Here is a 15,370-nt window from a genome sequence, read left to right as displayed (position 1 = left end):
GCTTTATTTACTAAATGATGAACCCGAGGAGAGTTAGAATTAGGCAAAGTGTAAAGAAGCACCATACAGTTGTTTTTTGCTGACACCATCAACCTTTGAAGCACCTAAATTTGCAAGAAGCCTCTAGTGGAAGTGCATTCTCTAGAAGAGACTGCCAGCAATTGCCAGGCAGAGAAACCATAACAAAACTCCAACTGTGAGGAAAAAAGAAAGTAGCAGCTTTGGGGGGATTTCCTCAAGACAGTTACCTAGAGATTTTTGTCCTGAGATTCCCCATCTTGACGTGCTGTGTTAGTACAGCCACAGCTTTAGTCTGATAAATACAATTTTGATAACAGTGTGGGTTCTGTGAACAGACCTTCAGATTAGCTGTACTGACATCTGCTGCAGGGATGGAAAGTGATGCCCAACATCACATGTGGGTCTATGAGATGAGAATCTGATAGATAGATAGATAGAGAGGTGAGAATCTGATCTTTGGCACCCAAATCCCATTTCCCATCTGCTATGCCATCCTTGTGCCTGTTCACATCCAGTTTCAGTTTTGGTATTTTTACCTGAAATGTAGATAGCAAAGCTGAAGCAGTTACTTTTCATGGAAACAGGGTAGGGAAATCATGAGTATTGGCCACATACACTCAATTTCCAAAATGAATGCTATTGCCTTAAGACATGGGGTGAGTTGTGACAGAAACTGTTCATCTGTTTTTTATACCAACTTATCACTAAGTAAGTTTGATACTTGCAAACTGTATTTCAAAGTAATTGAGCATTGTTATCCCATACTTTGGGTATCTTTTCTGTTCCAGCCATACAGCACTGAAAATAAAAACCTGGGTTACTGTTAAATGGTGAAATAAGCCTAGAAACTTCAGGTTTAGTCTTTAAATGGTTACTATTACCCTAAATATGACCTAGAAAAATCTGTTATTTTCTCAGTGTTTTAAAGTGTCTCACCCTTGTGTTTGGGTAAAATGCCCCAATAATTCCAAAAGAACTGTTTGAATAGATGGCTACCAAAGAAACTATGAGGCTACCCACATGGTATAGTCAAATCAGTAAATTGAAAGACAGTGTCTGCCTTGGGTGGCAATTTTCAGACATGTATGTCTTTAAACTGGGTAGTGACAGCTTAATAGCAATGGGAGATTTTCTCTCTAATTGGGTATGCCTGGAAACTCCCACAAGCTCCAAAGTTTAAACACCCTGGGGGGAACCTGACTGTGCTGGGTGGAGGCTGAGTTAAGGTCAGAAGGTAAGTACTAACTTAGAATTTCCTTTTTCTTAAAGCATTTGAGAGACTATTTATAGTGAAGCTACTTCCCAATTTATTAGGGTGTCTGCTGGGGTAATGTAAATTCTCTGCTCTCTGAAGTTCAAGTGCCAGGTAGACTAAGCATGGCTCGATAGTTACTCACCAGCTGGAAGCTGCAGGAGAGAGAAAGCAAAAGAAAGGCGTTTTTTAACAAGGAAATGAATCCTGCAGTGCAGTTCAGAGCTGAACAAGGCAGCCGTGAAACTGCTGAGGGGACAATGTGTGGGAAGGCAAAGGCGGGTGGGAGAACACAGTGCAAGCCTCTGGCACCGTGGCTGTTTCTTCTGGGTTGGAGCGGGAAAGCTGGCCCATTTGGTACACTGGACTCTGCTCCCAGCTCCAGGGCTAAAGGGCACTTCACACTGAAGGCAGGTAATGCTGTTTCTGAAAGACCATGCCCTCTTAAAGGGTTCTTACATTGCTGAGAAGCATCCTCAGAGAAATTCCGGACAGGCGTGTCGTTAAGGCTCACTAGGAAATAGGATGGGAATATGGAGTTTAGACAAAAGCAGTAAAAACATTTGTATATAGACAAATTGTGTGTTGAGGACTTTCCTAAACATTAATTAAGGCGAAAGGTAGTGCATGCAAGATGCAGTTACTTATTTGGCTGCAGCAGAAATTCCTGGCATGAACCAATTCTTCAGCAGTGTCTGGACTAGTGCAGCAGTCCCAAAATGCCCCGGATGGTGATGCATTTTTGCTATGGGAATCAGGTATCGCTTAGGTAAAATGGGACGGTTTTCCATATCTGCTGTCCATATTCCCTGGGAGTCTTTGGTCGCTGGTACCTTTTGCAAGAGTCGATTTCTTCAGCAGGAACAGTCAAACATATCTTTTCAGGAGCGAGCAACACCAGCTCAGACCGCTGACTGCTTGTAAGCCCCGTGGTTTGTACGGCTGTTGTGGCTTTGGTGGCAATATCTGTTAGACTATTTCTTATCTCTTCTTTTGTCCTTCTGCTGGTATCGGCTGGCTGATGAGTGATATAGCAAGTTTCTCTGGCAATTGTATAGCTTTTAACAGTTCAGTAATTTGTGGGGCACTTGATATTTACTTCCACTAGAAGTTATAAACCCACACAGCTTCCATAACTGCCCGGAGGCATGGCATACTCCAAATGCATATTGAGAATCAGCATAAATATTTACAGTCTTTTCTTTGGCCAGCTGATAGACCTTTGTTAATGCAATTAATTTGGCTCCCTGTGCGCTCAGCTTCGGACTGAGTGGTGAAGCCTCCACTACTTCATTCACAGTAGTTACTGAAGAACCTGTTAACATGGTTGCTGGTCAGATAATATGAGGACCTGCCAACAGATAGTTCCAGATTGGGATTTAGAAACAGCACATGTGTTAAATCTTCTTGAGTCTTTTTGGCTTCACAGGTGGTTACTACATAGTTGTGATGCGGAGTTCCTTCCCCAGGTGAAGGGAGTAGAGTAGGGGGCTCAGTGTGTTAGTTACCATCCCAGAGGCTCTTCCTTGCCCTTCGTGTACAAACAAGGTAAATGGTTTACTGTAGTCTGGCAGTCCCAGGGCAAGTGCAGCTTGCTTCAAAAGCTTGAATGTCTTTACCTTGTCTGTTGTCCAGTGAATGTGTTCTCCAGCATCTTGAGCAATAATCGGTTAAAAAAAAGCAGCTGATGACAGGTTTTTATTCTCCATTTGTCGTTGTTCTTCTCACATAATTTAATACCATATAGAATTTCTTGTTCATGTAAAATGATAAAATGATACCTAAGGCTTTTCACTCCCTCTGCTTTTGTTCTAACAATAGACAAATTTTCCAAGAGGATTAAGTTTCATATTCTTGGTATTGCAGTCTGTCATGGTTTAACCCAGCAGGCACCTAAACACCACCCAGCCACTCGCTCATCCCCCCAGTGGGATGTGGGAGACAATCAGAAAAAAGGTAAAACTCGTGGGCAGAAAAGAAAGTGAAAATAATAATGATAAAAGAATACACAAAACAAGTGATGCACAATGCAATTGCTCACCACCCACTGACCCATGCCCAGCCAGCCCCTGAGCAGTGGGCTACCACCCCCAGGCCAAGTCCCCCCAGTTTATGTACTGGGCATGACATCATATGGTCTGGAATACCCCTTTGGCCAGTTGGGGTCAGCTGTCCTGGCTGTGCCCCCTCCCAACTCCTTGTGCCCCTCCAGCCTTCTCGCTGGCTGGGCATGAGAAGCTGAAAAATCCTTGACATAGTATAAACACAACTTAGCAACAACTAAAACATCAGTGTGTTATCAACATTCTTTTCATACTAAATCCAAAACACAGCACTATACCAGCTACTAGAAATAAAATTAACTTTATTCCAGCCGAAACCAGGACACAGTCTTTGGCTTTTTTAGCTAAAGGAAAAGTCTTATTTACTGTAAGTTTCTGCACACTACAAGTTGGGGCAATGTGTGTTGAAGTGATATAGACGCAATCTATCTGAGAAGTATAATGAAAGAGGCACTAGTTAGCTGTTGTGAACTACATAGATAAGCTGCACTGCCATATAGTGAAAGCTAGTCACACAACATGCAGAAACTAAAAAACCCACTGTCTTAGAGGCAAAACATTGTAATTAGCAACAGCTATTTGCACTTTAAAGCTGGAGGTGATAATTTTTTCTTTTATGTGTATTTTATCCCAAATATCCCTATTTATTGTAGTAACATGACTTGGTTCTCACCAGAATTGCTCAAGGGAGAACTCTGAATCTGATTGTTCTTTAAAATCAAGTTTTGACAAAATATGTTCCAAATGTACTTTATTTTAAGTACACTTACAAAACACTGTGATTTGAAGAAAACACATCACTAGAGCGTACTGAACCTGATTTGAATGGGAAATGTCATGTGGATGCAAAGTGTGACACACGTAATGTTGCAGCTTTGGCTTTTAGCTCTGAGAAAATGGGGGTCATCTGTAAAATTATTTTTTTTAAATCAGGCACTCTACTCTGGTTTCTGAGCCATTAGGACATGATTAGGATACCTATTTCTAAGCTTTTCTTCTCCCACTCATTAGTGCATGATACTAACATCTTTGTGAAGGTGGAATGCTAGTCCCATTTTTTTTTAGTAATTAGGGCAATGAAGCACAGAGAAATTCAGGCCTGGATTTGCAAACACTTATACTTAAGTATTAGCACAAATAGTCCAGCTGGCTGTCCCTACGTATGAAACAGCTTAATACAGACGCGCCCTCCGCCACACGCTCTATTGCTCATGGTGCAGAGAGAGGTGCTGTTAGAGCAAGCGTCCGCCGGCCTCCGACGTGCTGGTCCCCTGGGCACGCAGGTCCCCGGTGCCCTGGGGGATGCTTTTGGGGACACCTGAAGCCAGTGCAGCTAGGTTCCAGAGCTAGCTTTGAGGGACACCTCAAGGCTGCCATAAGCAGCAAGGAAATAGGCTGTAGCCATTCAATAGCACCCCAAGGAAGGTCAGCCTGTTTCATAGAATGAAGGGAGGATTAACAACTCATTTGCCCCTGCCTGAGGAAAGAAGGGGATGGCAGCTGACAAACAACGTCACTCAGACAAATTTCAGCCTACCAGTAAAACATGTTTTCCTTCTTTTCATCTTTTCAGTGAGGATGATGGCAATGAGGGTAAGTGAGTAACTTCCCTGAGGACGTGGTAGGATTTTCAGTGGCTTTGTATAATTGTCTTAAAATGCAGCAAGGTTCCCCTTGTAGCTCAGGACTCATACCACTTGTCGAAACATGTCTGTGTTTGCTTATAATCAAAACAAACCTTCCTAGTAGCACTGGGGAAAGCTTTACAGATCTGCACATCTTTCCTTTCCTAGCACAGGCTGTGTGGTGTCACTGGTCCATCTCTCATTTTATGTTTTTGAAACGGGGAGCCAAAGGAACCTTAGTAGATATAGTAGATATATGGATGTAGATAGGAACTGTTTAATAATTATCTAGCTTATAGTGAAGTTAAAGAAATTTCAATAGAGGTAGACATGGCCCAAGAGGATGAGAAGTGATGCTTAATGTTTGCATTGTTGAGGCTGGCTGGGGCAGGAGATAGTCCCTGATAAGAAACAGCAGTCAACCCCAAAAAACCAGCCAAGACCGGCCTTGTGACTTTTTGGAACTAATTTTAATATGAAGCGGGGATAGATCATGCCTATGTATAGGCGTATTGCGAAACGCCATGTATATGTAACACTTGACTGTATAAATTTGAAGCGAACTGCCGAGTCAGGCAGGCACGATTTTGGTGGGACTACCCCCCGTGCTGCCCAGCGCTGAATGGACATACCTACTTTACAATCTCACTGATTGTGGAGTCCGTTTCCGCACGTCATCTTAAACCAGATAACGTTGAAACTTCAACAGGCATAGTGAGAATAAAAGTCTCTCTCTCTCCTCAGAATGATGGTACTTAAACCAGTTTTATGAGATACTGTTTTCTGCTTAATATTTTTCAGGGCACCAGAAGCTCAGAAGCATGTCGGGGAAGCCCAGGCTTACCTACTGTAATGGAAGGGGGCGAATGGAGCCCGTCCGGTGGCTGTTGGCAGCAGCCGGCGTGGAGGTTAGTTGATACTCAGTACAGTGTTCCAGACGGGTGTTTTCAACTGGCCTAAGTAAGGAACAATTTAACATGCACGTGAAGCATAAACTGCTGCAAGAGGGTGGCTAAATTCATTTGGCCAGTGGCACTGCATGTTTGTAACTACCTTGTTTGGTGGTTAATATTTGGGATGCAAACTCAGTGGAGCTTGGAGTTTGTCAGAGCTAGCATCAATGCCCTGAAGTAATTAATCATAATGGGTCAAAATGGGGATTTATTTAAAGGCTCTTAATTAATCTGAGTTTTCCAGCTGTGCAAAACCACCTTAACTCAGTCTTACTTAGTTTGCAGTTACAATGTGCGCGAACAAAAGAGTGTCATTGACTCACATGCCCTGGGGTGGGGTTAGAAATAGTTGATTTACCTTGTGCTTCCCTTGGCACTGGCTGCAACCTGTCATCCCCCTGCAGATGTCTGTACTCTGTTTCTACCTGCACTTAGGTCATTTCTGCATTGGTGGCCTGAGGCAGAAGTGGCCAGGCCCTTCTGCTCCTCCCCAGCTGTAAGGATTGTGGGGGATCTTCAGGACATCTGCGGCCAAACAGCACAGTTGAAGATCCAGCCTTTTGCTCAGTTCAGTCGTTCTGCGGGTGGTTATGTGCAGTCACTTACAGAAGAAAAAGGTTCAAATACAGCAATGTAACACTATTCTCTCTTCTTTTCCAGTTTGAAGAAATTTTTTTGGAAACAAGAGAGCAGTATGAAAAGTTAATCAAAGGTAAGAATCCCGATGCCTGACGCTTAGTCCCTCAAAAAAATTGCTCCAATTTAGCTAATTTTGTGGTTTAAAATTAGTTTATTGCAAACTGAACCTGATTTGAATGGAAAATGTCATGTGGATGCAAAGTGTGACACACATAATGTTGCAGCTTCGGCTTTTAGCTCTGAGAAAATGGGGGTCATCTGTAAAATTATTTTTTTTAAATCAGGCACTCTACTCTGGTTTCTGAGCCATTAGGACATGATTAGGATACCTATTTTTAAGCTTTTCTTCTTTTTGCAAACTTCTATGTGCACACCTAGAATACTGAAATACTAGTTTTGAGTAACCCGTTCTTTCTGTGCCAAACAACTCCTATAAGCTAAAAGCCATAGCTTCTGTGACTGTGTTTATTGTAGTACATTAAACAGGGGTAGCAAACATTCCTATTTAATGCAACTTAATTATCTATGTTATTGAACGGTTAGCATGGTTCCTGGCACATTTTTGGTCCAGGGCAAATAGCACTCCCTGAAGTAATTCCTAGGCATCATTTGGGAGTTGTCCCAGGCCAAGGGCCATTTCCAAGATGTCATTTAGATGTCACCACCATGCTCTATAGGCAGAGAGAGCTGAACAGAGTGAATTTGGCCAGTCTGTGCCACCTGGCCTGACCTGTTATTGAGCTGACTAGTATAGATGTCCCCCTATGTTGGTTCTGAACCGCAGTGAGATAAGCCAGTGAGATAAGCCTCTAAATGAAAGGCTGGCATGGCACCAAAATCCCCAGGAAAGCCAGTTTTCCTTTGTGTCAGGTTCTGTGCGAACACCCTAGTGACAGTCCTAAGCAGGATAAACCTGAGCCATGAAGCTTGCCCCAGTTAAAAACCAGGGAGCCAGCAGGGAGACCTGCAGAAAGTCTGACATGGTCGAAGCAGCAAGCCACAAGGGCTTCATGTCAACCTTGGGGAGGGAGACCAGTTCCCAAACACCAGTGCATACCCCCAACCGCTGCCCTTGATATTTGCCCAGATGAAATCCAGCAGTGAACCCCTCCACAGCCACCCTGGAAGGAGAAGACCTTGCTGCCAGGGTAGGGAAGGAGTGGGGACTGTGAGGAGCACTACAGAGGGCACCCACCCCGCAGTTTACCTGCTGCCCAAGACACGTAAGAGAAACCTCGCAGCAGGCTGAGCTTGCCGAGACATGCTAGGAGACTTGGAAGAGGACTCGGCTGCATTCTGGCCACTTAGAAAAGAAAAGCTGTGTTTAAAGAAATTCTGACAAGAAAACTAAAATGAACAAAAATAAAAAAAGAATTGGTAGCAAGAAGATCAGAGTTAAATTTGCATGTCCAGCTGGCTGCGAATCTGACAACATGGGGGGGCAGTGCAGTGTGAAGACACCAGTTATAGCTCTAAATATGATAGCTCAGGTACTGAAAGACCAAATCTGAATTTGCTTCACAGGACTAATTAATCCAGACAGAGTGGTACAATCCTGGATACAGCATCCAAGCTTATCTATATCCAGAGAGAAGAATTAAATGGTGATGAAAAGGATAAGGAAGTTTTATAAAGAAGATCAAGGGTTTTTATGTATATATACTGAGCCGAAGAGGGTTAGAACACAAAGAAAAAGGTGGGGTTTAATACAAGGGGTTGAAGAAAGACAAATTAGTCATCCTGATGGAGGGACCTCTGGAATGCTGCCAGTCATGCAGGGCAGGACTGAACACAAATAACCCCACATTACTTCTTCCTCTAGTGTTTTTTCTCTCCCTCTCAACATGCTGTTTGCCAGAGTATCCTGTGTTTAGACACCACCACGTTGTTAGGACGGTCCAGGTGTGACTTTGGCCCATGCCAGCTGGCGATCTAAGCAATGCCCCAGCAGTGTCCAGGATGAAGCCTGGGCCAGGGGCTGTTCCCAACAGGCAGCTTGCAGACAGGCGGCTGTTTTGGAGGCTGAAGGAGTTAAATAGCATCGGCCTGGCCAGACCTGTACCCGCTGGCCTGAGAGACACTAGCTCGGCTCTGTCTGCAGCCGCAGGTTGCCCAAGTTGCTACCTGGATATCAACAAGCTCTGCTGGTCAGTGACAAATAGTAGGTCTAGATGATTGTTTTTTAATGTGTGCTCCACAGACCACCTTCCAACAGCACGATCCAATCCGCAGAATGACTGGCAAACTGCCTTTAATCCTGCAGATATATACTGTGCAGTGGTTGTGTGAAGTATTTCTCACTGCAAAGCAAGGAGAAGCAGCGAGCTACTGGTCGTAAGAGAGAAATCCCTCTTTTCTGTAGATAAGAAACAAGTGGTGCATTCAGTTCACTCACATTTGCTGCATCACTTTTTGTCAAGGGCCAGAAAGTCAGATTTTATTTTTCACTTCACATCTTTCTGCTGAAAAGTATCCTTGCAGAGTTGTTAGTTTTCCTGTTCTACTGTGTTTTTGCTAGATAGATACCAAGTAATATTTCCTCCTTGAGCTGCCGAGCTGTATTCTGGAAAGACATGAAGACACACTATCTTTCTGTGAACGTTTACAAGAAACAAACACAGGCTATTTGTTGCTGCAGAGAGAACTACTCTTTGAATTTAAATTATAAATTAATAATATAGAATGAGTGAAGACTGTTTATTAATTCTAGACTAGCAAAGTATTTTAATAGCTCTGTGGAGAAAAAAGCAAACAGATGTGCCTGTTAAAATGAACTCTTCCACCTGAAAGAAGGATGCACTGAACGGATTAAAATTGAGCAATTAAAATAAATGATTAATTTTGAGCAATGCAAAGTGGCAGCTGCCCGGTTGGATTTGGAGTTTTGCTGTGATTTTAACAGGGCGGGATTGTTCTCTGGATGCCCTTAATGTGTAAATAGAGGAGGGAGCGTCTCCAAAGACAGTAATTAGTCCAGCAGAAAACGGGTCTAGAAAAGAGTGACTTTGCTGTGCTGAGTCTCTGTGTCAGCTTCGCTTTCAGAGCTGCCTCACTGAAGGCTCAGACAAACACTCCTACCAGCACCGGGAGAAAATGGACCTAGAAAGATGTACCTAAATAGGCTTAAATTGTTGTGAACAACACTGAGGATAGGCCTGTAATGCAAATCTATGGGGACTCAAACTCTTGTCCCTGGAGTGACTGTGTAAAACTTACTTGAACAGCAACTGCTGTCACACTCCCTGCCTCTAACTCTGTAGCTTCACAATGTTTAAAGTGGCCTGACCTCTTCCTTTATCCCAGTAGCTCAGTCCTGCTGCAGTACTTCTCCGCTCATTCTTTCTCCTCATATGTATATGTCCCTGAGAGGGAACTGATCTGCATTCAAAATAATTGGAATTTTTTTTTTTAAGTTCACACTTAATACAGATCTTTATTCTCCTCTGAGGGTTGAAATTGCTGGTTCAGGCTTTTTCTGCCAGCATGAGGCAGGGTCCAGAAGAGCAAAGGAGCAGGCAGTGCCAGCTCCCACCAGCCGGCAAAGCCCTGGCAATGTTGTAAAGCAAAGGGCCCAGCTGCACTGTGATGACCCAGCTACAAAAGGGTGATGCAGGTTAGTTGATATTTGGTCTTTCCCACAACGTTAGTTTACTGCATGGAGTTTTACAGTTAGGGCAAGACATCAACGATCTCCTACACTGCAAAAGAAATGTGCTCAGTCTCTCACTCTCCTGTAAAGCTAGAAGTCTAGAAGGAATTAACAAGCTTTCCCTCAACTTTCCACCCTAGATGGAGTCCTGATGTTCCAGCAAGTGCCCCTGGTTGAGATCGATGGGATGAAGATGGTGCAGACCAGAGCCATCCTCAGCTACATAGCAGGGAAATACAATCTCTATGGGAAAGACCTGAAGGAGAGAGCCCTGTACCGTAACACCTCTTTTCACTTAATGAGCAATCTGTTATTTGATAGCTGCATTATATATAACAAATTCAATCCTGTAAATCCAGTAGAAAGGCATGAGAAAGGCTAACACAATAAAAAGCAAGGACTCTAGCCTTTGCTTAGGTTTTAACCACTGCTGCTGAAATGCTGCTGAACAGAAACAGGCTTTTAGTCCTTTTAAAAAATACTTAGCTTTAGTTCATGTTTAGTTTTGGCTGTGAAAATTGGCAGTGTGGTGGTGGTGTTATAAAATTCCTGTAAGTTGCCTTAGTTAATTGGAAAACAGATGAAATAACTTCTGTGCTCTTTTCTACTGTCTCCCCCCACTAATAGGATTGACATGTATGTGGAAGGAATAACAGATCTGATGCAAATGATTTTGATGTTTCCTTTCTCTCCACCTGAGGCAAAGGAGAAAAATCTTGACTCAATTAAGGAGAGGGCAACTAACAGGTACTTCCCAGTCTTTGAAAAGGTAAGTGACAGTGAGGATGTGCCTATAAAACTTGTATTTACAATTACCAAAAAGTTTCCCCCAAATAAGAACATGTTTGTAGTGCAGGTCAGTTCCAAATCCTCAGCTTTCTTGGCTCTCACAAAGAAGGGGAAATACAGCAGCACATTTTCTCTATTTGTTGGCTTGTGTTGTCAGGGCTGTGGTACCCAAACATCTACAAAGCAAATAAAGCAATATGTTCTCAGCTATACAGCAAAACTTTTCACTAAAGAAAAAGCAAGCACATAGGTTTTCTTTTTTCCTTGAGGGGATAATTCCACACTTACATTTATTTAGAGCACATCTCTCTGCTATACTTAATTTCAGTTGGAACATTTTCATTAGAAGAATGCAAAAATCCCTTGCAAATAAATCAGGTAGAGAGATTAGAAGTACTTTAGTAAAGCAACAGCCATAGATTTCTGCACATCCCACTTTCGAAAACAACAAACCAAACCCATATGACTCAAGCATCTGGCAACATTTCTCACTTTCGTTAATGTTCATCTAGTTTTGATGGAAAACAATAATAAAGGCTGAACATCCTAGAAGTCCTTATGACTATAATAACTTATTCCCAAAGGCAGGGATTTTCTTTGGTTAGCTATTGTAATTTTGCATTTCTAAGTTTGCTTCCTGGTATCAACATTGGACATAACTTTAAATGAAATATCTAAATGGCAATTTTATAAATTCTCCAAGTTACTCTTTAGTTGCTCAATTATCCCTATTTCTAATTCTGTGACTGTTACTAGTCTGCTTAAGTGTGTGGTTTTGTCACTGTTCCCAGTGCGTATCATCATTACTGAGTGACCAAAGTTTATAGTCTGTGTGCTACAAGAGTTCAGATTTTTTTCCCAACAGTAATGAAGTGATTTAGGCTCACAGCTTCCAGCTGAAAATTCCACCCTGAAATTTCAGATATAATTGCTGTTCAGCTCTACAGCTGTGCTGTGGGGCTTAGCTGCCAGGCATCATATGTCCCAGTCTCATCCGCAGCTCGCATTCTCTTGTATTCTACAGGTTTTGAAACAGCATGGCCAAGACTTTCTTGTGGGCAACAAATTCAGCTGGGCGGATGTTCAGCTAATTGAAGCCATTTTAGCAGTGGAGGAGAAAATACCTGCTGTGCTGTCGGGGTTTCCTCAGTTGCAGGTAATTTTGGTCTTGAGCATGCCTGTATTCAGGAGCTAGAGGGCAATCCTGAAGGTGATCATCTCTCCATGCTATGTAAATCAGGAGTGTGGGCTCTTCAAGGAACTGTCGCTATCGTATGGTTGCTTAAAATCAAGCACAAGAAGGAACTGATTGAGTTGGTTTGTTGTAAGACACTGTGCTCCTGATTAACCCAGTTCAGGTATGCCTATCCCTCTTTGAGTGGTATATGCCTCCTCAATAGAAATAAATTAATGTCATCCCAAGGGAATCACTTATCTAAGCCACCCTCTTTTGATTTTCCTGCTGCCTGCCAGTAGATGCTATCTAATACCAGATAACAAATTAAGTCTGTGATCCAGGTTGACATGTTACAATAAGGTACAGTGTGCCATTTTCTGTATTGGCTGGTATTACAATTTTGGGATCCCAGTAATCTCACTTCGCTTCTGCCTTCTACAGTATGACTAGAAACTCAAACCTTAGCATTAAGCCACAGTTTTCTTTCAATAATCAACTCAATAAAATTGAGGATGAATACTCTGCCTTTGTGCCACGTACAAAGTCTGAAACCAAGCAGAAGTGAGGCATTTTTCCTGTGAGACTTGACCAGAAATCAGAAGCCTCTAGGCTTGCAGCATGCTATAGAGCACAGCGTGTGGGCAAGCCTGAGCCACAACCTGCAGGAGTCGTTAAGAGTTGAGATACAGTGGACCCAAGTAGTCTGTGACTGGAAAAAAGCAGTCAGTGGTCAGTAGTCCTCCCATGTGCCTGTAATAAAGCAGTGTAGCAAATTTGGGTTGAGGATGCAAGACTTGAGGTCATGCTTCTTTGTGCTTACAAACTGTTAATTTGAGGGGTGCACTCAAAGACTTTGGCTTTATTCCCATTAACAAAAGAAACAGTTCAGCATCAGACTACCACAGTTAGGTTTTCTGCTTGGAACTGATGAGGAAAAGGGCTTTGATTTTTTGTTTGTTTGTTTGTTTGTTTTCCTTAAGTGTTTTTTAAAAATTTTTAAATCTCAACCCCAACAGTTTAAGTCTTAATTTAGTGTGACAGAATGAGGCACTTCAGCCACAAAGTGGACAGTAACGTGTCAGATTTTATCCCACATGAACTTTTGCAGCCTCAGGTAATTCTTGCCTCTAGCTCCCATCTTCTAGCAAGATATCTTAGCCACTAGGCATGGGCACAGTTCTGTTGAAGCCATGCCTTGAATTATGGAGGGATTCCTTCACTGCCAGAAGAGAAAAAGTTTCTAAAATTGGTGGTTACTTATTTCACAGCTTTTACTTTTCTTGCTCCTTCTTGTATTTCCCCCTTATCCCTCCAGTGCCTGTAAGGAAGACAAAATTATGTTCATACATCTGCCAGCAAGAACTGGCTGTTGCCCTGTGAAGCTCCTATCCATTAGCCCCATTGTTAGAAGAGGTTCTTGCTCAGCTAACTGTGGGGTCTCCAGCTGCTTGCAACCTGCATCAGTGAGTCCTCTCTGACTGTCTGCACAATGAGATGTCTCAGGATCCTTGAGTCAGTTGCCTTAACACAGGCATTTCTTACCATCTGAGATGCCCTAATCCTAGTCCTGGCCTCCAGCCGCTGCTCCAGGAGGGAATAGGTCTCCCTGAGGGACTATGTTATATCTGCCAGCCCTATGTAGATATTTTGGCTACCCTAGGCTACAGCACAGTTCGAGAAGCCTCTACTGGACAACTGAGTTGAGCCAAGGATGCTTCCAGTCATTTCACCTTCACCAACGCAATCCTAGAAATGCTGGGACAGTGGGACAACAGTGGCCGTGCTAGATGCAAGCAGAGCTCAGATACTTACATAATATAGTAAAAATGGAAATCATGTTAACGTATACCGTGGTTTGGCCACCCAGTAGTTTGCACCATCAGAACGAGCAATGAAAAGAAAAAGGTCATGAGCTGTGTTAGTGTATTTGTACCTTCAAAACTACACCCTGGTGCTCCCAGATATTGGATTTTTTGCCTTCAGTTTCTTTCAGGCAGCAGAGATTTAGATATTGTCTGCTCCAGTCCTGCCTTCATTGGTAAGAACAGGCTTTTTGCAGCAGCTGGGTCCTCCTCCTGTTGGACAGGAGACTGTGTAGGTGGCATGAGATCTGAATGAACGTTAGAATCTCTTCTAGCAGCAGGGGGAAGCAGTTCTGTGCAAGAAGCACTGTTTGCTACTGGAGTAGCTGGAACTTCTCTCTTACTCTGTTGTTTTTATTTTTTAGGCTTTTAAAATAAGAATGAGCAATATGCCTACAATTAAGAAGTTCCTGCAGCCTGGCAGCCCAAGGAAACCCCCACCAGATGAATGTTATAGAGAAACTGTGCTGAAGATTTTTAGGAAATGAATGCCTTGCTACCTTCAGTGAGACCCAAAATACTGAACCCTCCCCCCCCCCCCCCCAAACCCCAAACCAAAGGAAGTTGGAAGCAGGAAGCTCAGTAAATTGGTATCATTGTAGTTAAAACCAATGGTAAAAAAAAATTCCCAAAATAAAGCATTCTGATTACTCTGGCAATGTGACAGCAGATTTGTCTTTATTGATATCAAATGCTTGGCAAACCATGAAAACAAAGGACTACGGAAGCAAAGAACTATTTGTAGGGTAGGGAATTCAATGATTTGGAAAAAGACTGATGCAGTGTTAGTATTGTCAGAATGTAACTTGTTGAAGAAATTTTCTGCATGAAAACAGGCTTCAGAATAAGAGTTACAGAAGAGAAGAAGGAGAAGAAGGGTCACTGAATCACTTGTCCTTTAAAGAAGTAGGCTTGTTTCAAGACCAGTTTTGGTGAGTAAGTACTTATATTGCATTATTTTTACAGTATTGTGTGAGTGAAACTTCTAATTTAGTATTAGTTTCATCTGTTGTTACCAAAGCCAAAACTCTTTGGTTTCTCACACTTCCCAGGTCTTGCCTAGGAACCAGCTTTTATAACATTCCATTATTTCCTTCCTCTGCCTTTTAAATGTGATTCTTCCAGGCATGTTAGTTCGTTGTTCCCAGTGCACTGGAGTCTATGCACTTATTCACATGATGAACCTCTTCAAAGGATGGGGAGGGCAGAGCCACATCCTCAGAGAGACAATCACTCAGGTTCAATATTTGTTCATGCTTCTTTCTGCGCATTCATCTGCCATTTTGAGGGACTCTCAGCTGCTTCCTAGCCCCAGTTCTGGACACCAACGGCCAGCTGTA

General features: G+C 42.8%; 1 protein-coding gene across 1 annotated transcript; it reads left to right on the top strand.

Annotated features, from left to right (window-relative positions):
* Positions 1 to 1,177: 1,177 nt before the first annotated feature.
* Positions 1,178 to 14,662, top strand: LOC115351289 (glutathione S-transferase 3-like). The gene is made up of 7 exons (XM_030037900.2): positions 1,178 to 1,255; positions 5,763 to 5,869; positions 6,575 to 6,626; positions 10,343 to 10,475; positions 10,830 to 10,971; positions 12,016 to 12,147; positions 14,396 to 14,662. Exons 2-7 carry the CDS (start codon positions 5,783 to 5,785, stop codon positions 14,516 to 14,518), a joined length of 669 nt encoding a protein of 222 aa, XP_029893760.1. The 5' UTR covers positions 1,178 to 1,255; positions 5,763 to 5,782; the 3' UTR covers positions 14,519 to 14,662.
* The last annotated feature ends 708 nt before the right edge of the window (positions 14,663 to 15,370 follow it).

The sequence above is a fragment of the Aquila chrysaetos genome, chromosome 15, assembly GCF_900496995.4.
Source record: "Aquila chrysaetos chrysaetos chromosome 15, bAquChr1.4, whole genome shotgun sequence".
Lineage (NCBI taxonomy): Eukaryota > Metazoa > Chordata > Aves > Accipitriformes > Accipitridae > Aquila > Aquila chrysaetos.
Note: the sequence above shows the minus strand (reverse complement) of the source record. Positions and strands in the feature narration are given on the sequence as shown.